The following is a 23,748-nucleotide window of genomic DNA, read 5'->3' on the forward strand; positions in this document are numbered from 1 at the left end:
CCCCCCCCCCCCGCCCCGGTTATTTTGTTGCAGCCGGACTGTGGCAGAAGAGAATCACTGTGCTAGGACCAGGAGACACTTGGTCCTTGAGAAGGGCAGAAAGGCACCAGTGTTCAGCAGGACACCAGTGTTCAAAGCCAAGTATGAGGCTGAGCTCCTTAGAGCTCCCAAACCACTCTCAGTTGACTGTTTCTCAGTGTCTCTCTTTATCGCCCCTCCCTCCCTCTGTCCCTGTCTCATATTACTTCAAACAAAATGTGAATGTATTATACAAAAGTAGAAAATAGAGTAGAGTAGAAAATACATCTTCCAAAATCTCAAAAACTGCAAAACTAATCTATATTATGTTTATACTATAGTTTGTTGTATAGTATAAACTACAGAAAGTGCTAAAAATATTCTGTTCATCCTTCCAATTTTTTCATACAAAAATGTACAAATATTTAACAATAACATATGTTAGTTATTTTTACCCCCCAAAAGTCAGCAGCTATAATACTATTTGATAACTGCCACAGAGGTGATGTAAAGGTAAGACAGAATGTATCAAAGTCAATGTAGAATGGCTAGGAGTTAGGGTTCAATTGCAGATATAGCAATAGGTAAATCACTCATTTCTCTCACAAGTTCTATGACTTTGATCAAAGATACCTTCAAAAATGGTAAATAAGAGAGTTTAAGAAATGGAAAAATTATTTTTATCTTATTTTAGCTAGAAAGTAGATGATCTAGCAAATAAAGAAAATAAATAAATCTATTTATTTATTTATTTATTTATTTATTTCGGGGGGTTGCTGGGGATTCAACTCAGGGGCACTCAACCACTGAACCACATCTCCATCCCTATTTTATATTTTATTTAGAGACAGGGTCTCACTGAGTTCCTTTGCACTTCACTTTTGCTGAGGCTGGATTTGAACTCATGATTCTCCTGCCTCAGCTTCCTGATCCGCTGGGATTACAGGGGTGTGCCACTACACACAGCCTAAATGGATTTATTTTTATGTAGGATGTATTTTTTTTCATTTCACCTTTATTGAAATCTGCTATTAGTTACATTTTTCATTATTATCCTCATTAATATGATAAAACATATTGAGAGATTTCTATTATTTTAATTTTAAAATGTTTTATTCTTCTGTCTATATTCTTTAATTGTATTCACAATTATAGTGCATATACCTGCTTTCATTAACGTAGCTTACAGGTTTTTTTTTGCTGATATGATCTTATTCAGTATACTTCATCAGGATTATATTTGCCTTTTTGCAGAGTTTTCCAACAATTTTTCTCATTAAATATGTGTGTGTGTGTGTGTGTGTAATGTATATGTGTGTATAATATAAGAGGAATAAACTCTTAAAATGTGGTGCTTAAAGAAAGGGAAAGATCTTGTACTGTAATGTTTTAGATGTGATTGGCAGTATAATTACTCTATAATTATTTATGTCTTCCTTAATTATCACTTAATTCTTCATATATTTATATTTATTATTTCCCTCAATTTATCAAGTTACCCAAGATTTAAATTCATTAATAAGTTATTCCACTATGATTTCAAAAACATCTCTAACCTGCTAATATATGTGATGTCTTCTTATTTTTTTCATTTGATGCCATCTTCCAGAGGTATATCTGTTTTGAAGACTGTTTAAGGATCACTTTCTAATACTTTTCTCTCCTTTTGATTCACACCAATTTACTTATTCCAGGTGTTTTCAATCACATCACAAAGTATTTTATACTTTTTAATGTCTTAAATACTTAATTTCTTAATTTTCTCTTTTTTAATTTTTTTTTTTTGGTCTTAAATAGATACCCCCAAATCTTAACAGACCACAGAGACATATGTATAGAGAGAACACATCCTTGTACCTATTTCCTAAGTCTTGTTACATAGTCCTTCCACTTCATTGTTTCTTTCATTGCTTGTTAACATACACACATAGATAATATAATTTAAATTATAATATAACTTGTCAAATATTAATATTATTTAAAAGTTAAATCATTGAATACAGTGTATGTAAAGTTAAAAGGCCAGGTGGATAGGGTGTGGTATATAAAATAAATATTACCATGTCTAGTTTTGGGGTGTGTGTCTGATTATCACTAATATTGACTGGATAAAATAAATGTGAGAAAAATCCCTTGCTCATCAAAACTATGTTTCCATTGGTAATAAATAATATCCTATGTGATGTTTCACTTTAAACAAGATAACAAACATATCATAAAAAATGAGAGACCAATTATGAGAATGTTCATTTATGCGATTAAAAAGAAATAAGAAGCCTGGTATGGTGGCGCACACCTATAATCCCAACAACTCAGGAGGCTAAGGCAGACTGGAAAGAACAAGATCAGACTGGAAAACTTAGTGAGCCCTAAGGAAGTACCCTGACAGTGTCTCAAAATTTAAAAGACAGCGGGGTTGGGATGTTACTTAGTGGTTAAGCACCCCTGGGTTTAATTCCCAGTGTACCAAAAAAAAAAAAAAGAAAGAAAGAAAGGGATCAAGTATTTTTAATAAATTCTAGCCCACTTTACCTTGCAAAACTTTTGGCTTGATTTGAATTATTTCCAGGCTTACAGCAAATATCTCATGGGCAGAATCTTAATGGTAAGATAAGTGACAAAAGGATATTAAAAATTCCTCATCAGGACAGTCTTGAAAGCAATTTTGTGAAATAATGGCAAACATACCCTTGACTAGATTTTTCAAATATTTTCTGTTCAAAACTTCCTTCTCAGAAGAATTTTGCAAAGCCTTTGCCGAATCTTTTTGGTTTTGATGGAATAGATGACAGGATTGAGCATCGGAGGCACAAATAGATAAATAAGGGACATGAGTGTGTGTACATAGGGTGGGGCATGCCTCCCATAGCGAGCAGCCATGGACACACCAACCATGGGCACATAGAAGATGAACACAGCACACATGTGTGACACACACGTGTTGAGCGTCTTCAGTCGTTCCTCCCTGGAGGCAATGGCAAGCACAGAACGCAGTATGAGCACATAAGAGAGGAGAATGAGTGCAGAATCCAGGCCAAAGGTAGAGATGACAATAAATAGACCAAAGATATTATTGATGGTGACGTCACCACAGGGCAGGCGGATCAGATCTGAATGCAAGCAGTAGGCATGGGAGAGCACGTTGGCCTTGCAGAAGGGCAGCCTCAACAGAAGCAAAGGCAGAGGGAAAATCATGCAGAAACTGCGGATAATAGCAGATATGCCCATCTGCACCACACGGGCATCAGTGAGCACTGTAGCATAGCGCAGGGGGTGACAGATGGCCACATAGCGGTCAAAGCTCATGACCAGCAGGATCCCAGACTCGATGAAAGAGAAAAAATGAATAAAGAACATTTGGGCCATGCAGGAATTGAAACTGATTTCTCTTATGTGGAAGCAAAATGTGGCCAGTACTGTGGGCAGCGTGGAGAAAGACACACCCAGGTCATTAACTGAGAGCAGGGACAGGAAATAGTACATAGGCTGATGCAAGCTCTGCTCCTCCTTGATAATGAAAAGGATCAGGCTATTGCCCACGATTGAGACAGTGTAGAGGAGTCCAAGGAGCAAAATCATCCAGTGCTGGGAGGCCTCCAGCCCTGGGAGTCCTGTCAAGGTGAAAGGTGGCAACCCTGAGCTGTTGTGGGTGTCTCCTCCCATGCTGCACTGCTGCCTAGATGGTAGGGCCCCTGGCCTGCAAAGAAGACAAACCAAGTGTTATGCATGGCCTCTGCCTAGTATTTCTAATCTCTCATACATCACCTAGTCCCTCACTTTAGAGCAATAATCACTATTGTTCACTCTAACACTCATCCATGCCTCTCATTGTTACTAAGATTTCTGAAATCTGATTTTTCTCAATGTGCCCGGCTGGCAAGACAAGTGAAGTGACCCTCCTTTATACCTGTGTCTAGCACTCTTTCTCAGATTAAAAATACAAACTCTTTTTCTGTTCAATTCATTGATATCATTCTTTCAAGACAAGAAAAAAACTCTCCTTGTCACTTCTTTCTCAACTCTTATGTCCATTCCAGAGCAAACCTCTTACTCAACCTTTTCCTCTTCTCATCTTTCATGCTCTCGCACCTCCACTACCTCACTATGACTCCCAGCTCCCTAACCACATAGTTACTGGTTTCTTCCAACCACTCATCCAGATGGAAGATAAATGCACGGGAAGATGGACACCCATGAAGTCAAACTTCCAAGTGTTCCTCAAGATGTGCTGGACTTCCATGTTTCCTCCATCCACTTTATTCTTCATCCATTTCACTTATGGCATTGCTTTTCTCCCTGAAGAACTGAATTTCCTGAATGTGTTTTCTTTTTTATTCGTTCTATATACTTAAACATAACATGAGGATTCATTTTGACATAATTATAGAAGCATGGAACACAATTTGTCCTAATTCAGTCCCTGGTACTTCCCCTTTCTGCCATTCTTCCCTCCTCCTGTTCCCTCCCCTGTACTGATATTTCTGCTATTTGGAAGTAATTTCTTAAAGTTTGTATCATGATCCAATAGTATATCATTCCTGAAATCCATTAAATTCATTAAAATTTATGTATATCCCAGAATCAGTTTTTCACCTGTTTTCTCTTTGGTGTTATGTCCAATGTAGAGACTCAAATTTCCAATATCACTTTGCCTCCTCCTTTTCCTTTGCCAAGTACTTTAAATAAGATAACAGTTTATGAAAACACTGACCCCAAATGTCTCTGTTAGCACCTTTCTTCTTTTCTTCCCACACTTCAGACCCAAACTATCACATTATTATACCATAATAAAAGCCTCCTAATAAATTCCTAACCTCACTCTAATTCATCTCCAATTTCAACTACAAGCATTTATTTATTTAAGTATCTACACCAGGAATTCTACCCAGAATCGCTTTACTACGGGACTCCCCAGTCCTTCTTATTTTTCATTTTGAGACAGTATTTCAATAACTTTGCTCATGGTTTTGCTAAGTTGCTGAGGTTGCCCTTGAACTCACAATCTTCCTGCACAAAATCATAGTCACTAGGATTACAGGTGTGTGCCACCAAACTTGTCTAGAATGAATATTTTGAAATGTTATTATGACAATGCACTTTTCTAATTAAATTAAATCTTTAAGTGGTCTATCATTAACAAATGGTCACATTTGAATTCATTAGCCTAGAATTAAAGGTCCCTTTGGTCAGTATTAAATCAATATTTCTAGCCTCAGTTCTCGAAATTTTCTTCCTCATATATCTAAACAGATACGCACATATGGCTTCTTGGTGTTATACAAATCTTAATACACTGATGCAGTACTTATTAGTGTTTGCCTGATTTATGTACATATCTGTTCAAATCATCTTCCTTGGCTGAAGTCCACAGATGCCCTCTTTCATGAATATGTGGCTGATCTATACCAGTAGAGGTAACTCTCTCTGCACCTCATAACCTAGATATGCATCTTCTATCATGAATACTTCTTTGCATGACTTGCATTATAACATTGTGAATCTTCTCTCCTCTGTCACCAGCTCTAAAATTCAACCCTGATCCTTAACTCATGGTTTCGGTCATTACCAATGCTGTACTTAGTGCAAGGGACAGATGAAAAGAAATGCTCAGTGAGTCACTCAAGCTTCCGAGTTTTAAATCTTTTATGTCAAAGTAGAGATGCTAATGCTAATAAGTTTACCTAATGTGGTTGTGAAAATCCAAAGTGAAAATTCTCAGGAGCAAATAATTTGCAACTCTGGTTTTTAAAACCTGCTTATATCCTCAACCAGACTTTCATCTGCCTTTGTTCCTGCATCTACATTCAAGATTCCTCTGTCCTTTTATCTCAGGATACAATTTTGCATTAATTCCACATGTTAAGTCCACTTTGTTTTCCTTACCTGTAAGCTTTCCGGTAAATTTTGGTTTGTCTCTCTGTGCAATAAATAGACCTCCCCATCTTTGGGAATCATTTAGCATAAATAGGATCCTTCCACATGACTTCTAACACACCAGGGTCTTTTTATTCATCTTCTGATACCAGATGCTTGTGAGATAAGTATGGGATGCTTGTTTACATAAAGACATCCACCTTCAAAATGCAGCCTGTTGGATATTCCTATGAGGAAGTAATGTGTGAATTAGAAACCATGGTGGGATTTCAGAGATCAAGAGCAATGGACAGAAAATATGAAAGCAGAAAGAAAATGATATAGGCATATAATAAATAATCAGAGTAGTAGATTTTTATTCTTCAGATTGCTATATCTTAGCACTTGGGTTTCTAAGTTAAGGGTAGGTGGCTTAAAATCTGAATTTGGAGTTTCTAGAACTTCAACTCACCTGCTTGAGAGATCTCTTGCATTGAAAGGGAGAGCAATACTGGGGGCCCTGCATGCCCTGATCATAGCCCACAGTTACCTCTGCCAACTAACTGGCCTTAGCAATATATGGCTGCTTCTAGGAAGTCCCTTATGCTGTCATCAGCTCAGGTGTTCATGGACTTCTGGGAATACAGAACATCAGCAGTGCTCTACACCTCCCTGATGTTACTTCATGTCTTATATTATATTAGTATGCTGGAGAAAGAGTGATCGAGTGATCTTAACTAAAAGGAACTTGCAATAAAATTGCATGTGGACCCACATTTTAACAGTTATTAACATCTAAGAAGTCAACTATCTCAATTATATTCAGTTAGTAGCAAAATAATAGTTAAATATCTCCTAATTCAGGGTTTGTCTTTCCTACTTTATACCATATCCACTGAAGTCTGGATACAAAACACAACAACAGCAAAAAAACAAACAAAATACCCCACTAAACAGAGAGTTCGTGCTCAATATAAATGAATTTCAGCATTTGCATTTACTGTGAAATTCTCACCTGGATCATCCATAAAATTGACCCTCAGCATGATGAAAACACAAGTGTGCCATGTCTGACCAACACAGAATGTGATTATTGATTAAATGTGTTCCTTTATTAATGAGGTTTTGAGAACTTAGCACTGTGTTGGTTTCTTCACAAATGTTTATTAAATATCTAGTAGGGAGACAGCAAGTGTGATATGAGGCTACTTAACAAAGTTTAGCAACTGATGTGGAGTCAAGATTCGACCACTTGCCTTCAGAAAGTGGACCTTGATTTGAGTTCAGATTCCACCACTGGTCTTAACAAAGCCTCTAAACCACAGTTTCATTTTTCACCCATAGTTAATAATCTCATATCACAGAATGATTGGGATGATTAATGGAGTGACTGTGTGGGAAGCAGGAAGCCCACTGGCTGCCATATAGCATCAGTGGAGGTTGGTGATTATGTTTCAGTTCCAGAAATTAACTCCTGAGTAGAGCACCTGAAGATTGACACTGACCTCTGTGTTCAGAATAATAAGAATAAATGCTTGGAGTAGCATGAACAACTGAATTCTAGGAAAACACCAACAGATACAGCTGGAAGAAAAGAGAGCAGGCTCACACTTGAAGCAAACCAGTAAGAAAGTTGCTTTTTAGAAAGACCCTCTCACATACTCAGCATTCCTCTGAGACTAACAAGAAGAAAATGCAGGCACTTTTCAAGAATCCCTCTCAGAGATGAATCAGAATACAGGATTCAGCAACTCCTTAGTTAACTCTAAGATCTTCCCACACCAGTTTCATGCACCCAGGTGAGGAACCCACCTGAAACTTACTCAGTACACAGAGATTTGGGAGAATTCAGAGTCCACTGTTCCTTTTCCAGTGTCTTTCACTTTAACTTTTTCCACATTAAAAGAAAAAAAAACTTCTCAACTGTGACAATGTCAAGTTCCTACCCTCAAGGTCTATGGAATAAAATGTACAAAACACAAATGAGAATAAATGTGGAAATGATATTAGTAATGAAAATATGTATATGAATAAATATACCAATTTGTGGTCTGTCTGGGGAAACTTCTAAGGAAACATTATAATTCAATTAATGTAATAATAAAGAGCTGCAAGAAATATTTTAGGGCAGAATAGCAGAGAACTTGCAATATTATAAGGCAGTCATTGAAGGTTTCCAGGTCACTTTCAAGTGCTACCATCTCTCAAAAATCAAGCAAATATTATTGAGATTGATCCAACATCAAAATGGACTTTGCAGGTGCAATTAAAATTTTACACCTTAAGACTGGATTTTTTTTCTTTTGTATGATTTAGATGGACATAATTTAGTCACATAAATCATGTAACAGCACAGAGTTTTTCAAGCTAGAGCCACAACGATGCGGCAGATCAGGCAGAGATTCAAAGCATGAGAGGCACTCATTCCATCATTACCTGAAGGACTCAACTGGAAAGCATGAGAAGTAATGTGGGCAAGTCACAGCTGAATCCCTAGCAAAGGAATGGAAACCTCACTATACAACTATAGGGAACAGACATGAACCAAGTTTCAAAGCACATTTTCCCCTAAAGATCTGACCTACAAAAACTCTAAGAGATCTTTGTTGTTTTAAGCTGCTAAACATGTGATTGTTTCTTAGGACAACAGTAGGAAACAAATGCATTTAGCCTTAGGCTGGAAGAATAAGAAGGTAAAGAACAAAGAAGAGTCATTCCTCAAAGACTGGACAATACAAATGCAGGGATCAACCTTGAAAGAGAATTATGGAGGAGGAGGATGGGAGGCAGAAGACAGGTATTCTAAGACTTCAGAGTCAGAAATTTGTTGACATTGACCTATGAGGGCAATGAATAGTGATAATGGTGCAGTGATCATTTCTGATGTCATTTCCTAAAAAGACTGGCTTAACAGTCTGGCTAGTTGCAATGAGCATGCTCAGAAAGGTCCCATGCCTTGCTTAATACTGTTCTATCATTGTCATGAAAGTCTTAATTATTTTTTCTCTGAACATACATTTTGTAAGATAAGTCTGATAGTACAGTGTTGTGAATATACATCCAACATCAGTATTTGCCTCATCATTCACATCAATTTCTCACTACGCCTCATGGGCACAGAATTCCAGTTGATCTACCATGAGTGGGAATTTAAGAAGGCCAGGATAGAAAAGGGAAACAAACAAAGAAGACAGAAAGTAAGAGATCAGAATAGAGAATATAATATGTAGATAAGATATTTCATTTCCACATTCTTTATCATGTTACTGGAAAATTTTCCTGTTTCCTTTCCTCATTTATCAACTAATTATTATCTTTCTCTCCCTCAACAGATTGCCACAGATCAAATCCCTAGAGAAGGCTACCTGAGTTTTCACATCTGAGCATCATAGAGAGAAGCAATAAATAACCTCACTTGCCAAGACCTTTGACCAGAGGAAGCTGGAATATGGAGATGAACTTAAAACATATAATGAGCTCAGAGATCCAAGAACACGGATTACACATTCAGACCCTTCACTTGTCTCTTAACACATCTATCTGAACCCACAAAAAGATAGAGCTCTCACTCGCCCAATCAAAACTCCAGCCTAAGTCATTGCACGACTCTACTCTGCCACACACCTTCACACAGAGACTGTACATCTCTTTCTCAGAGCTCCAAACACAGCCTGTTCCACCTGCAAGTGCATGTCTCTGATCCACATAAGTTCTTAAAATAAGATCCTCCAACAGCTGTGTTCAGTAAATAAACTCAGATTTAGTTTATTAATTGAAGTATAGGACTGACAGTAGGACCTGCTCTTACCCAATCTTTCTGGTCCTCACACCCATAGATTTTGAGAGTACTTTCCAACACCCATTTGAAATCTTCCATGGATGGAAAGAATAAGCCAAGAAGATAAAAAGCACTGACTTCAGCTCTCCTCTGAATGTCTTTCCACTAGTGTCAGAGGTAAGTATCAAGGCTAAACCCAGAATCATTTGGTGTCAAATTGAGAATCTAATGAAAGTTGGAAGGGGCTTTCTACTTCTCTTTACTTATTTGATGTTTAGATAATGAGTAAAACTATTGCATTTTTAAATGAAAGAAATCGGTTTCTTTGGAAGCATTATGAGTTCAAGTGTTAGTCATACTAATGGATTGTAGGGAAAGATGAAAACACAAAACTCTGAAGCTAGAGATATAAGACGTAATTTCAGTTCCACAAGTAACATGCCTGAATCTAAATTATATCAGTTCAAATCTCTGGACTTTTGGTCTTCCCACTAGTAAGAACTGTAGAATGATATTTTTCACACTATTGACTATTCATTGTTAGAAAATAAAGATTATTTTTTAAAGGGAGGGGAATTATTTGGGGAATCCCAACATTTAATCCCATAAATATAAATCTTTGCTCAACTTCCTATGAAGGCGTTAAGCAAGATGAAGTCTTTCTCAATTTGGAGATAGCAAAGTCACAAAAATGTTGAATTTTTCCAATGAGACTTGGTAAACAAAAAAGCACAAAATGACTATAGAATCATGTCCTTTGTAATTAGAAAGCTATAGAGAAGAAATAAATTTGTTCATGGTGACACAACAATTCTTGATATAGAATCTGGACTCAAATTTGGGTTTCATGGCATAATTCTGAAGGCCTTTTTAAGTACAAAATATGTTAAGGGGTCTATATGCAATACTAACTATTCCTTTACAGCCAAAATAGAGTCCTACTCCTGAATGTCTTTGTGGATGTCAAATCTAGAAAACCTACTTTCTCCCTCCATATGTATCTATCAGGATGTAGCACTCTCAGATGTCCATCACATCCTGAAATTACACTAGTAAGTTTGCAGGATGAGCTAACTCTGACATAGATATGTGTATTATCTCCGCAGAAAGTAGAGCTGATTTATCTCACTTTTTCTTTTTCTTTTCCTACAGAAATGCTCATATCACTAAAGTACTAAATTAGGAGGTATGTAATCATATCAAGATCATCTACCTTCTTACTAGGCACTTTAGGTGAAATATAAAAGTAAGTCTTTGGGCATTTTTCTGGGAAGATAGATTCAAACAGGAAAAAAAATATTAATGCATCATTACAAATCTTTGCCAAAAAGAAAAGGGCATGTATGTTAGGACTCAGAGTGAAATACTTTTCAGATGCTTGAACAAGTTAAAAAAAAACATTTTTAACAGTCTAAATATTATTTCACAGAAAAGGCATCATTTCATATGAATTCACCACATGCCTGTTTTTCCAGGGTAGACATACCATCAACCCTTGGAAGGAACCCTTGATTTGCCAGAAGGATGACAGCCTCCAACATCAGTGATAAGAGTCTCCCAGACACTCTCTTTCTGACAGGAATCCCAGGGCTGGAGTTTGCCCATATCTGGATTGCAATTCCATTCTGTGCCATGTACCTGGTAGCACTGCTTGGCAATGCTGCCATCATCTTGGTCATTGTGATGGACAGTGCCCTGCATGCTCCCATGTACCTCTTCCTTTGTCTTCTCTCACTCACTGACCTGGCTCTCAGCTCCACCACTGTGCCCAAAATGCTGGCCATTTTGTGGCTCCATGCAGGTGAGATTTCCTTTGATGGATGCCTGGCCCAGATGTTTTTTGTCCATTCTATCTACGCTTTGGAATCCTCAGTTCTCCTGGCCATGGCCTTTGATCGATATGTGGCTATTTGCAACCCACTGAGATACACAACCATTCTCAACCATATTGTCATAGGCAGAATTAGCATTGTTGGTGTATTCCGGAGTGTAGCTATTGTCTCCCCCTTCATTTTCCTGCTGAGGCGACTGCCCTACTGTGGCCGCCATGTCATGGCTCATACATACTGTGAGCATATGGGCATCGCTCGGTTGGCCTGTGCCAACATCACTGTCAATATTGTCTATGGGCTGACTGTAGCTCTGCTGGCCATGGGTCTGGATTCTATCCTCATTGCCATCTCCTATGGCTTTATCCTCCATGCTGTCTTTCGTCTGCCATCCCGTGATGCCCAGCACAAGGCTCTGAGTACCTGTGGCTCCCACCTTGGTGTCATCCTCGTTTTCTACATCCCTGCCTTCTTCTCCTTCCTCACCCACCGCTTTGGTCACAACCGAGTTCCCAAGCATGTGCACATCTTTCTGGCGAATCTCTATGTGCTGGTGCCTCCTGTACTCAATCCCATTATCTATGGAGCTAGAACCAAGGAGATTCGGAGTCGACTTCTAAGATTGCTTTTCTTGAGGAAGATCTCAATATGAATTCCAAACCGAAGAGATAAAAAAGATAATTGGAGATGAGAAAAATAAATGGGTAGGATCACTTTCCAGATTCATTTGCATGCATGGGGATCTATGATATCACAAGACTAAGTTTAATTGTCTGGAAGCTCTGGGAGGAACAGGATGAGCCAGATGACATGGAGGTACTGTTTATCACATTGAACATGTTGCATTCCCACTGCTCCTTGAGAAACTCAGAATAGCCCAGAAAGATGATCATATATTCACTGCTGTCTCAAAAGTGGCTATGAACTACTAAGGAGCAAGTCAGTCCCTGATCATAAGAGGTGACAGTTTCATGAGAATAACCTCCTGCATGAGTTCAAAGGCAAAGAAAAAGGTGTTTAGAGTGAATTTGAAGCAGAATTCTACTTATTTGGTTGCAGTTCAGGGCATATAATGTGAATTCGGAATGCCTAAGTTTGAATCCTGGCTCCTCCTCTTACCACATTTGTGACCTTAAGCATGGCATTAAATGTCTCTGTCCCTCAGATTGACCCCCTGATGTGTAGGAATAATGATAGCATCTAACTCTTCATGTTATGGTAAGGAATGCATAAGAAAATAAATGTACTGAACTTAAGAAAATGCCTTACATGTAAAATGCCCAATAAACAAAGGAAAAAAGAGAGAGAGAAAAAAAGTCATGTAACATTTATGGAGCAATTTATTTAACTTTTCTAACACCTTAATTTTTGTCTCAGCTCACAGATTATAGTGGTAACCATATTACAGAATAACTCTGTCATATTTAAACAGTGCTTAAAATATTGTCAGTGCTAAATGGACCCACAATTTCACCCTTTCTTCCTTCTGTCCCCTTTGCCATTTCTTTCAGTTATGAAGCCATCCTTTCTTTAGGGTTCTGGGGAGCTGGTTGTGAATCCATGTCCTCCTCCTCCTCCTCCTCCTCCTCCTCCTCCTCCTCCTCCTCCTCCTCTCCTCCTCCTCCTCCTCCTTCTTCTTCTTTTTTTTTAGTATGGGGAATTGAACTCAAGGATGTTTAACCACTGAGCTCTGTTCTTAGCCCTTTTATATTTTATTTTGATATGGAATCTTGCTAAGTTGCCAAGACTGGTTTTAAACTTGTGATCTTCCTGCCTCAGTCTTCCAAGCTCCTGGGATTACAAGAGTGCACCACCACACCATATTCTTTTTTAATAGTCCAACAATATTTTAGTAATCTCAGTTCTAAAGTAGAAAAATCTACCAATATCCCTGCCAAATATTCAACATGATGGATGTTGTTGTTTTCATTTTAAATTAATACCCTGCAAATTCAGAGAAACTAATAGTCTGTCCACTCCTTTGATGTAGATAATAACTCATACATTTTTCTAGTCCTGTATCATGAAAATAATATGAAATATGGATCCATATGACTACGAGCTTCAATTTCATCTACCTTACCTACCAGCTGCATGGATTGAGCATCATATCTAACTTCTCCAGTCCCAGTAAAGTGCTCATTATAGAGTCTGAGACAAACCAAGCACTCAATACAGACTGAAGAAGTCAGTAGTACTTGATGAATAATCCTTAAATATACAAAAGCATACTCTATTTCATTATATATACTGACTTAATCTGCAGCATTTATCTATTTGCTAATTTGTTAATTTTTAGTCTAATTATACTACTACAGCATAGCAGTTGTAGTAGTATACAACATCTGTGACATTCACATAATTAAAAATTACTCTATCAATATTATAAAAAATGTTTTACAGATCATACTGGTGTGTGTCATATTCTTTGTTGAATTAACAAACAAAATGGCATCTGCATTATGCCACTGTAGTGAGTAGTGAAAACATGTCTTGCATAGGTGCCTGAAATATAGTAGAAATTTAGTGATTTTATTCCTGTTCACTTACATCATATTGATACTGTTCAGATAGAGGCACAGCCATTAAACTGGAATGAGCTAAGGAAAGTAGGAAAAGTAAATGGAGGAAAAAATAATTACCATGTCCACTGGTGAGACAAGAAGAAAAGTGTCAGCTCTGGCTGCAGGGAACTCCAAGTCCAGGAATAGAGGCAAATCCTTGCACAAAGAGTTGTCCTGGGCCAGGGCCAGTCATGTCTTGGCACAGAGAAACCCAAAGGAGAAAGAGCAGATGTATGGAGCTCTGTGTGAGATTAGAAGAGGAAGAGGGACAGGACAATGGCTCAGGAAGGAGGAAGCAGAGAGAATACTAAGAGAGCCTGAAGCAGCCTGGTGAGACTCAAATCCTAGGGAGCTTCAAAATCTAGGCCAACTTCAGAGATATGGTCAGCCTTTAGAAGTTTTATGACTCAATCTTTATTGAATCACATGATTGGATCAGTCTCAATCACTTGTAACTGTAGTCTAAAGTAACATGAAACTAGTGTTTATTTAGAGAAGGCAAACGTTCTCAAAGTGACACTTTTCTGACTACCATAACCAAGTATTCACATAACCCTTCCTTAAAAAGGAGTAGCATATTGTTATTTGAGGACTTAATAGAAATTCAACTTTCGAGAATAGACAAAGGTCACCAGTTCTAGAGTATGTGCCAGTGACTCAGCCTGTTGTCTCTGAACTGATCCTGCCAGGGCCTCAGTCTCCCAGCAGGGCACCCTCCTTGGAGGCTCAGCTCCTTAGAACTCCCAAGTCACCCTCAGTTGTGTGTGTGTGTGTGTAATTTTACTTTAAACATAAAATGTATGTACTATAGATAAATATAAAATATATCTTGCCAAATATCACTGACAAGAAATAATAATAAAATTTCTGTTAATCCATTCAAATAATTTTCTAGAGAAATGTATAAATATTTAACAGTAATGTGCTATGTTAATATTTTTATCCAACTAAAATCTCACTCAAAAGACTATTTGGTAGTATTAATAATGGTGATTGAGAGGCAAAGACTGAATAAAACAGAATTAGAGTTGTTTGAATTTAGCATGCAATTGCCTATAATAATAGGAGAAATAGCTCATTTCTGTCCCAAGTTTTATGATGGTGGCCAAAGAGTCCTTCACAATATTGGTAAATAATATGATTTCTAAGAAATAAAAAATCATTTTCCTCTTATTTTAGTTAGGATGCATATGATCTTATAGACTAAGAAAATATACAGAAAATAAATTGCTTTATTTTTTGGTAGGACATGTTTTTTTTTTCATTTTACCATTTTGAAATATACTCTTGATAACATTAATGTTTATTATTACACTCCTTATATGAAGAATCATATTGAGAGATTTCTGAAAAATAACTTCTTTAATTCTATGTAGATTATTCTTTTTTCAGTATTGATTAGTTGTATTCATAACTTCTAGTATTCACACCTTTTTTGTCATTAGTGTATGTAGTGTACACAATTTTATCACGTTAGGATTTTTTTCTATAAAGTTCATAAGGATTATATTTACATTTTATATACCTTCCCAACATTATTATTTAATAAATATAGCATATTCATTATTTATATATATTATTTAATAAATATATTATATATTATTTAATAAACATATTAAATAATTATTTAATAAAAATAGTAATAATCTCTTTCTTGAACCATTTGGGGGAAAGTTAGGGGAAAAACTGTGTACTATACTGCTTATCTGTGAGTGGCAGTAATATTGTTTAATAATTTTCATATCTTCCTTAATTATCACATATTTCTAAATGTTTATATTTTATTATTTTCCCAAAACATCAATTTAGAAAGATTTAAATTATTTACAGAAAATTCTATCCGAATATTTAAAATATCTCCACTCTTCCAATATTTGTGATGTCAATATTTTATTTTCCATTGGAATCCATGTTCCAAAGTTCATTTGTTTTGCAGTCTTCTTAAAGGGTCAGTTTATAGATTGCTTTCTCTCTTTCACATTCACAATGATTTACTTCCTTTAGTGTCTTCCATCATTTTACAAAATTATTTTTTTATGTCTTAAATTGAATGTTTTATTTTTTAACTTTGTTTTTCTTTTCTTTTCTTTTTTTTTTTTGAGATATAAAAACAGCACCAAGTGTTACCAGACCATAGATTTAGGAAGAATACATTATTTTTTCATGTTTTGCTAAACATCAATCTACTTTATTATCTCCTTCTTTGTTAGATACACACATATGTATATTTTGAAGTATAATATAAACTTTACCAAGTATTAATATTACTTTATTATATCATTTAATATAATTTATTTACAATTACATTTATCTTTGATTCATTGCATGTGGTATATAAAATAAATAGTGGTAAGCAGTATTTATTGTGTGAGTGTGTGTGTGTGTGCATGCGTGCATGTGCACACATATTATTTCAACATATCTTAGACATAAATTTGAGAGGGAAACCTCCTTCCCCAATATGAAAGTATTTCTATAATAATAGACAGTTTGCTGTGATAGTTCACCTTAAGAATAGTAGCAAGATATTGGGACACAATCAAGGACAGAGAATGAGAGTGTTTAATTTTGGATGTAAAAAAAGAAAATGAGCAAAAACTTCTCACTAAATTCTGGCACACATAAACATGGCCAAAACACAGCAGTTAACTTGGGGGCTGGGGTTGTGCCTCAGTGGTAGAGTGTTGACCTAGCATTTGCAAGGCACTGGCTTCAATCCTCAGCACCACATAAATAAATAAATAAATAAAATAAAGGTATTTTGTCTAACTATAAGTAAAAAAAAAATAAATAAAAAAACCTATATAAGAAAAACCAACAGTTAACTTGAGTCTGTTTTGCTGTTTTCTTATAAATATGGATCATTACCCTATTTATAGCCTCAAGTTAACTGTTTTGGCCTAAGTTTACATGTGCCAGAATCTAGTGAAGAATTTTTGTTCCATTTTTTTTTTCTTTTTAAATCCAAAAATATACATTCTCATTCTCAGTCCTTAATTTTGTCTCAGGCTATCATGAAACACTAAATTATTTGAGTCTTACTAAACTGATATTTGGGGAAAATAGGAGGCTGTGTCCCAAAGACAAGATTAATAGAAGGACTAAGATAATTAGAACATATTTTAAAAAATGGAAAAATGCAAATCCATTTGCTTGGGGTTCAGTCCAATTAATTAATATGAACTCAGGAAGTGGGACCATCTTCAGAAAGTAGTGATTGAAGAAGAAGGTAATGTCCAGGTCCATAAGTATGGCTGACCATCAATCTCATCTTCTGAATACCACAGAGAGGTCTTGTGCCACTCCAAAGAACTAATTTCCAAATCTGATCAGCTCTGATAAGAAAACATGACTTTAGAGCATGAGAAGAAGATTAACATTAAACAGGGATGAGAGGTGGGAGGAAAAGGGAGAGAGATGGGAAATTGCATGGAAATGGAAGGAGACCCTCAGGGTTATACAAAATTACATACAAGAGGAAGTGAGGGGTAAGGGAAAAAAAAACAAGGGGGAGAAATGAATTACAGTAGATGGGGTAGAGAGAGAAGAGGGGAGGGGAGGGGAGGGGAGGGAGGATAGCAGAGGATAGGAAAGGCAGCAGAATACCACACTAGTATGGCAATTTGTAAATCAGTGGATGTGTAACCGATGTGATGCTGCAATCTGTATACGGGGTAAAAATGGGAGATCATAACCCACTTGAATCAAAGTGTGAAATATGATATATCAAGAACTATGTAATGTTTTGAACAACCAACAATAAAAATTAAAAAAAAAAAGAAAACATGACTTTGCTGCTTCAGTGTCAGTTGAGCTGGATGAGAAGTGCTCTCCTCCCAGCCATAGTTTTACAAAGCAGTAATTAAAAGCTGGCCACAGAAAGTTGATCTTCTGAGTGAGGTTAGGTTCAGCAAGAGCAGTCCTCATGAGGAAAATATCCACTACTCTTTTATCAACTGAACACATTTACTCCTTCTGCCAGAAATATTGATGACTGTCCTTGAAACAACCCCAGTTGTAAAACAGTGTGGAGAATTTTATTGGGGGAGTGGTAGTAATTCTGGAGGTAAAGTACCTTCCTTTTCTACCCAAAAGAAGTTGATACACTACAGAAAATATAATTTTAACAATTTGAACAAATATAAATTATCTCAGAAAGAAAAATGTTCATTTAACCAGTCTCTAAATAGGGTACTGGTCCACAGTTGTAAGGCAGCAGCAAAAGAGAGTATAAGTTTTTATAGATGCTAGAAATATCTTTTATTGTTGCACAAGTGCTCACCCTTCCAATCTGCATGCTTTTGATGTGACTTCTCAAATATGTAGTTGAGACCAAGTTGAACTTTTTCAAAAGCCTAAAAAATAATGGACTCAGAAATATCTAATTTCAGATACAGATCCTTAAATGGTAGAATATAAAGAGCTATTAAAAAAAGGGATATATCAATTGTCAGCATGACTGAGGGATGTGATTCATCTTTGTCCCTGATATTCTTCTTTAATTTTTGTTCATGACTGTGTATAGGTTAGTTTCTTTCCATTTTTGTCCTAATATATAAATCATGAAGATCTTCCAAGATCACTGGGAGGATGGCCTGGAGGGGAAGGGAGTGGCAGAGTAGTTCTCCCAGTGTCTTTGCTGTTACTTTACCTCTGTAGTTGTGCAAACAGCAAGTGCCTCTGAGTAGCACCCATCTCTGAGGCCACCTCTGTATGTCAGAGCTGAGTCTTTGGTTGTAAGGGTTGTTCTGCCCCCTCCTGGTTCCAGCCTAGAACCCTACAGACTGCTTCCTGAGAAATGTGTGGAGTTGTTGTAGCACTTCCTGTATCTGCTTCTTCTGAGTTCTTCTCCCACACCATCACAGCTTTCTTTGCCTCTTGCCTGTATACTTATTTTTGCATGCAGTTTCCTTCAGGTTGAAGCTCTATCCTATTGGAAGTGCTCATTTGCTGAACATTTCTGAGATTTCCAGTGCTTAGGACCACGATCCTCTCATTTCTATGAGCTCTTAAACTCTATAAGGATTGTTCCATTCTCGCCAATCAGTCTCAAAGCCATGTACCCAGAGTTCTGTTGGGATTCAGTCTTTCCAAATGGGGACAGTGTCCCTAGGAATTCGTATTACTGAGTTTTGTTGAAGATGTCACTTTTGGTTCAAATTTTGTGTGATTTTTTTCTCTCTTGTTTGCTTAATTTGGGAATCAAGAAGGGTATATTGAAAATTCTAGTGCATTCTTCTCTTAAATTTAGAACTTGTTCATGTTACAAAGTCCATATGACTCTGTCATTCAAGAATTATTTCTTGTGAAGAAATAAAGGTAAATGAATATCAGTGAAAATTTAACCTTTTGCCCCAATTCTACCTTTCTCAATTGTCCCTCAGGTTGAGTTTTGTCATGGTCTGTCCACTGCCCAGTGAAAACCTCACAGCACTGAGCTCATTTCTGCCAAGGGTCCACCAGCCTATGTGGTCTGGGCTGTTTCCTTAACATGGATTTCAGCACATTCTTCCCTTTCCATGTCTGCTATTCCCTGTGAACTTCCTGACATTCTTCAGTGGCTCCCCTCTCTGCTCCAGCATGTGCTGAAATCTCTGGAGTGAGCTGCTCAACCTAGGACAGAAGCCCATTTTTCCAGGCAAGCTGCACTGCCACCTAGTGGATTTGTATTCCACTGATCACCCAACAACTGTTGCTTTCTATTTAGTGTGCTATTTAGCTCCCCAGAGAAAACTGAAACTTCCCTCTACTCATGCAGGAGGGATGACAGCATATGCCTCTTTCAAAAGATATTTTTCATGCTTAAAACTTCTAAATTTCAGAATTAATGTGTCTCATTTTACTTAGTAAATGAGAAAAGAATGTGTATTCCGTTTTATAGGATATAGAAATATTCATATTTCAAAATTTATACTTTTTTTAAAAGTCTTTCTGTACAAATAATTTTTAAGATTAAAGATATTCAAGACTACTATTCTCTTAACAATTCATTGGTGACCCCTATGGACTCAAGTCACATGCTCCCCAATTATAACATGGTATATATGTATACCTCTATTTTAAAATATTTTATTAGTTCATTAGTTGCATATAATATAGTAATTCATTTTGATATAATCATCTATGTATGCAATATAATTTGCTACATTTAAGTTCCCAATACTTCTACTTTCCCTTCACGCTATTCCTGATTCCCATCCTTGACTGACTTTCTTCCATTTATTTTTGTTTTATAATTATCCAAAAAAGTGAAATTCACTGTTATATATGTATAGGTATATATCATACTCTGTTTATACCATTATTTTTAGATTTATATGAAAATATAGAGGTTAATACTATAATATGACAAAAGGTTAGAATTAAAGACCCTTTTCCATTAAAAAAAATGTATTTGTGAAACTTACAAGAATTAATTACAACATAGAGCAGCCTGAAGTTTTGAGTTATGGCCTGTAATGGAAACATAATATAGTTTATGGCCAGGTAATATCAGACACCCTATTATCTTTCCATGTTTAGAAGGAAATTGACAATCTCCAAAGAATTAGTCTGATAAACCCAAACACAGATAATAGAAAGAATCTCCAGTATGCATGGATTTTCTAGAACTATTTCCCCATCAGAGCTTGGGTATAAAAAAGATCTTGTGTAGCCTCTTGCGAATCTCCTTAGTTTTGATGGAATAGATAATTGGATTGAGCATTGGAGGCACAAAAAGATAGACCAAGGACATGAACTTGTGTACATACTCAGGAGCATGCTTCCCAAATCGATGGACCATTGATACACTAACCATGGGCACATAGAAGATGAGCACAGCACAGATATGTGATACACATGTGTTAAGTGTCTTGAGCCTCTCTTCCTGGGAGGCAATGGCCAACACAGAGTGCAAAATGAGCACATAGGAGAGGAGGATGAGCACTGAATCTATACCAAAGGCAGAGATGACAATGAACAGGCCATACATGCTGTTGATGGTGGTATCTCCACAGGGCAGGCGGATCATGTCAGGATGCAAGCAGAAGGGGTGGATCAGGACATTGGCCCTGCAGAAGGGCAGCCTCTTCAGGAGGAAGGGAGATGGAAAGACCATGCAAAAGCTGCGGATGATAATGGATATGCCTATGTAGGCTACACGGGCATCAGTGAGCACTGAGGAATAGCGCAAGGGGTTACAGATGGCCACATAGCGGTCAAAACTCATGGCCAACAGGATCCCAGATTCTGTCCAGGAGAAAAAATGGATGAAGAACATTTGGGCCAGGCAGGCATCAAAAGCAGTCTCTGGAGCATGAAAACACATAGAAGCCAGGACAGTGGGCAGTGTAGAAAAGGACACCCCCAGGTCAGTGACAGACAGAAGGGACAGGAAGTAGTACATTGGCTGGTGCAAGCTCTGCTCCTCCTTGATGATGAAGAGAATCAGGGTGTTGCCTAGGATGGAGACAGCATAAAGCAGCAGGAGGAGGGCGGCCAGCCAGTGCTCCAGGCTTCCCAACTCTGGGAAGCCCATGAGTGTGAAGCTGGTGGTACTTGAGAGGTTAGTCCCCAAACTTCTCATCGTAGTTTCTGAATGCCTTTGAGGGAAATACAAACATAGTGATGTGAGGACACTTGGTGGAAAAAGTAACAATCAGAATCAACTAGTGTCTTAGAGAAACAGGGACAATGACATGTAGATTCCAATACCATGGACTGTGGGAAAGCCAGAAAGAAGCAAATTGCATTTCAGACCTCTACTCTCTGCAGTATCCCTATGTCTGCCATGGGTTCCAGCTTGTTCTCCAAAGAAATCCTTAATCTCTTTTTTGAACATTGTCCCTGCTCTCCCCGTGTCTGTACTCTTTACACAGGATCTAATCTTTCCCTAACGATGGAGAATGAATTTTTCTTTCTACTTGTTCCTAGCTATCAGACTCTTCAGTAAATGAGGCACAATGCCTCTTAATACTCTGCACCTAATGACTCCTGCTCTTTCTTCCATCTTCTCAGCTGCTTCTCCTCTCCTGCCTGCACAGCACCATCACTCCAGGACCTCATCTTCTCTTCGTTGCTTGAGCCTCCCACTCATCCACCGAGTCCATCACCTCATACTCTTCCACTGCTGATTGCTCCCGGTGTTTCTGATCTATGTCACCACATGTTCTTTCCCTCTGTTCAGATCAAAGATTATCAAATTGTAATCTATGTTAGATTTACTTGAGTAGGTTTTTTATTGGTTCTTCTTACACATACATAATGGCAGACATTCTATGCTTGGTATAATTATACAAGCATAGAATGTCTCTTACTCTAGTTACCATCCCATTCTTATGAATGTGCATGATGGTGCGATTCACTGTGTTGTTATCATATATGTGCATAAGGAAATTATGTCAGATTCATTCTACTGTCTTTCCTTTTCCTACCCACCTCCATTTTCCATTGTCTAATCTACTGAACTTGCATTCTTTTCCTCACTCTGCCTCCCTTATTTTGTGTTAGCGTCCTCATACCAGAGAAAACATTTGACCTTTAGTTTTCAGGGTCTGGCTTATTTCACTTAGCATAATAGTCTCCAGATCCATATATTTGCTGGCAATTATCACAAATCATTCTTCTTTATGGCTGAGTGATACTCCATTGTGTATAGATACCACATTTTCTTTATCCTTTCATCTACTGAATGGCATATAGGTTGGATCCGAAATTTTATTACTTAAAACCTCTTTCCTCATATCATACCCATACCCATTATATGTTTATGTGTGTTGTTCTATTCACTCTCCCAAACAATTCCAATAGGAAGCTAAAGTTGTTCTTCCTCACTAAAGATCAATTTTCAAAACTACAATCAAAGGAAAGAACAGCAATAGCAATCTTATTTTCTTTTTGTATCCCCCTAGTAATCACTCATTTTTATGCTGTCTTTCAGAATTAATATTCTCAAGTTATTTTCAACTTATAATGTACATCTATTTATTCATCTGTGTGTCAATGATCCCAAATGTATGATTCTAGTTCAGGCATTTATTCTAGCTATTAATTCATGCATCGATTCTCAATAAATTGTGAGAGCTTACTGTACACTGGTGTCTCAAACATAAAATAGGCAATATTTAACTCATTGCTGTCATACTTGATCGTCTTCAATATTTATCATCTCATAATTTTCTTACCGATCTATCCACAGAGTCCATGTTATTAAAAAAAAAAAAAAACATGTTAGGCATGATTGATCTCTCTCATCCACTCCTACAGAGAAATCTAATCAATCTCTTGTCACATTTATAATACATACTTAGACCTAGCTTCTCATCTCCATCTCACTTCCAATGGAAACTCGTCCCTCTGCATCATTAAAACAGGATATTGTCAGAGCCTTCCTTCTTGACCACATGACTTAAAACCAAACCCCTCTCTCAAATCGATTCTGCACAAAGTAGCCAAGTTACTTGTTTACAAATAATAAATTAAATGATGCTACAGCCCTGCTGAAAACTTTTCAGTGGCTTTACTTACCTTTTGAAGTAAATATTCAAATAACAACCTAAATCAGTACCATTGCTAACAGCAGGAGCAGCAGCAGCAGAGCCAGGAACTCATTACCTGCCAACTTTCCTAATCAGACACCAATGGCTACAGGTAGAGTATGAGTGAAGTAATAGAAGTAAAATTCAGAAAACACATTCTCTAAAATCAGTTTCTTCTTCAACTCTTT

The 23,748-nt window shown here is 37.1% G+C and overlaps 3 protein-coding genes across 3 annotated transcripts; 1 reads left to right on the forward strand and 2 right to left on the reverse strand.

Annotated features, from left to right (window-relative positions):
- Positions 1-2,736: 2,736 nt before the first annotated feature.
- Positions 2,737-3,688, reverse strand: LOC107157279 (olfactory receptor 51I2-like). Its single transcript, XM_015503632.2, has one exon. It carries the CDS (start codon positions 3,679-3,681, stop codon positions 2,737-2,739), a length of 945 nt encoding a protein of 314 aa, XP_015359118.1. The 5' UTR covers positions 3,682-3,688.
- Positions 3,689-11,154: 7,466 nt separating this feature from the next.
- LOC107161109 (olfactory receptor 52D1) lies at positions 11,155-12,212 on the forward strand. The gene has a single exon (XM_015507607.2). It carries the CDS (start codon positions 11,174-11,176, stop codon positions 12,128-12,130), a length of 957 nt encoding a protein of 318 aa, XP_015363093.1. The 5' UTR covers positions 11,155-11,173; the 3' UTR covers positions 12,131-12,212.
- An 8,452-nt stretch (positions 12,213-20,664) lies between these two features.
- Positions 20,665-21,609, reverse strand: LOC107157288 (olfactory receptor 51I2-like). Its single transcript, XM_015503643.1, has one exon. It carries the CDS (start codon positions 21,607-21,609, stop codon positions 20,665-20,667), a length of 945 nt encoding a protein of 314 aa, XP_015359129.1.
- Between the last annotated feature and the right edge of the window lie 2,139 nt (positions 21,610-23,748).

The sequence above is a fragment of the Marmota marmota genome, unplaced genomic scaffold, assembly GCF_001458135.2.
Source record: "Marmota marmota marmota unplaced genomic scaffold, marMar, whole genome shotgun sequence".
Taxonomy (NCBI): domain Eukaryota; kingdom Metazoa; phylum Chordata; class Mammalia; order Rodentia; family Sciuridae; genus Marmota; species Marmota marmota.

Excerpts from the sequence above, each read along its gene's own strand:
- LOC107157279 (XM_015503632.2), bottom strand. The coding sequence starts at position 3,681 with ATGGGAGGAGACACCCACAACAGCTCAGGGTTGCCACCTTTCACCTTG.
- LOC107161109 (XM_015507607.2), top strand. The coding sequence starts at position 11,174 with ATGACAGCCTCCAACATCAGTGATAAGAGTCTCCCAGACACTCTCTTT.
- LOC107157288 (XM_015503643.1), bottom strand. The coding sequence starts at position 21,609 with ATGAGAAGTTTGGGGACTAACCTCTCAAGTACCACCAGCTTCACACTC.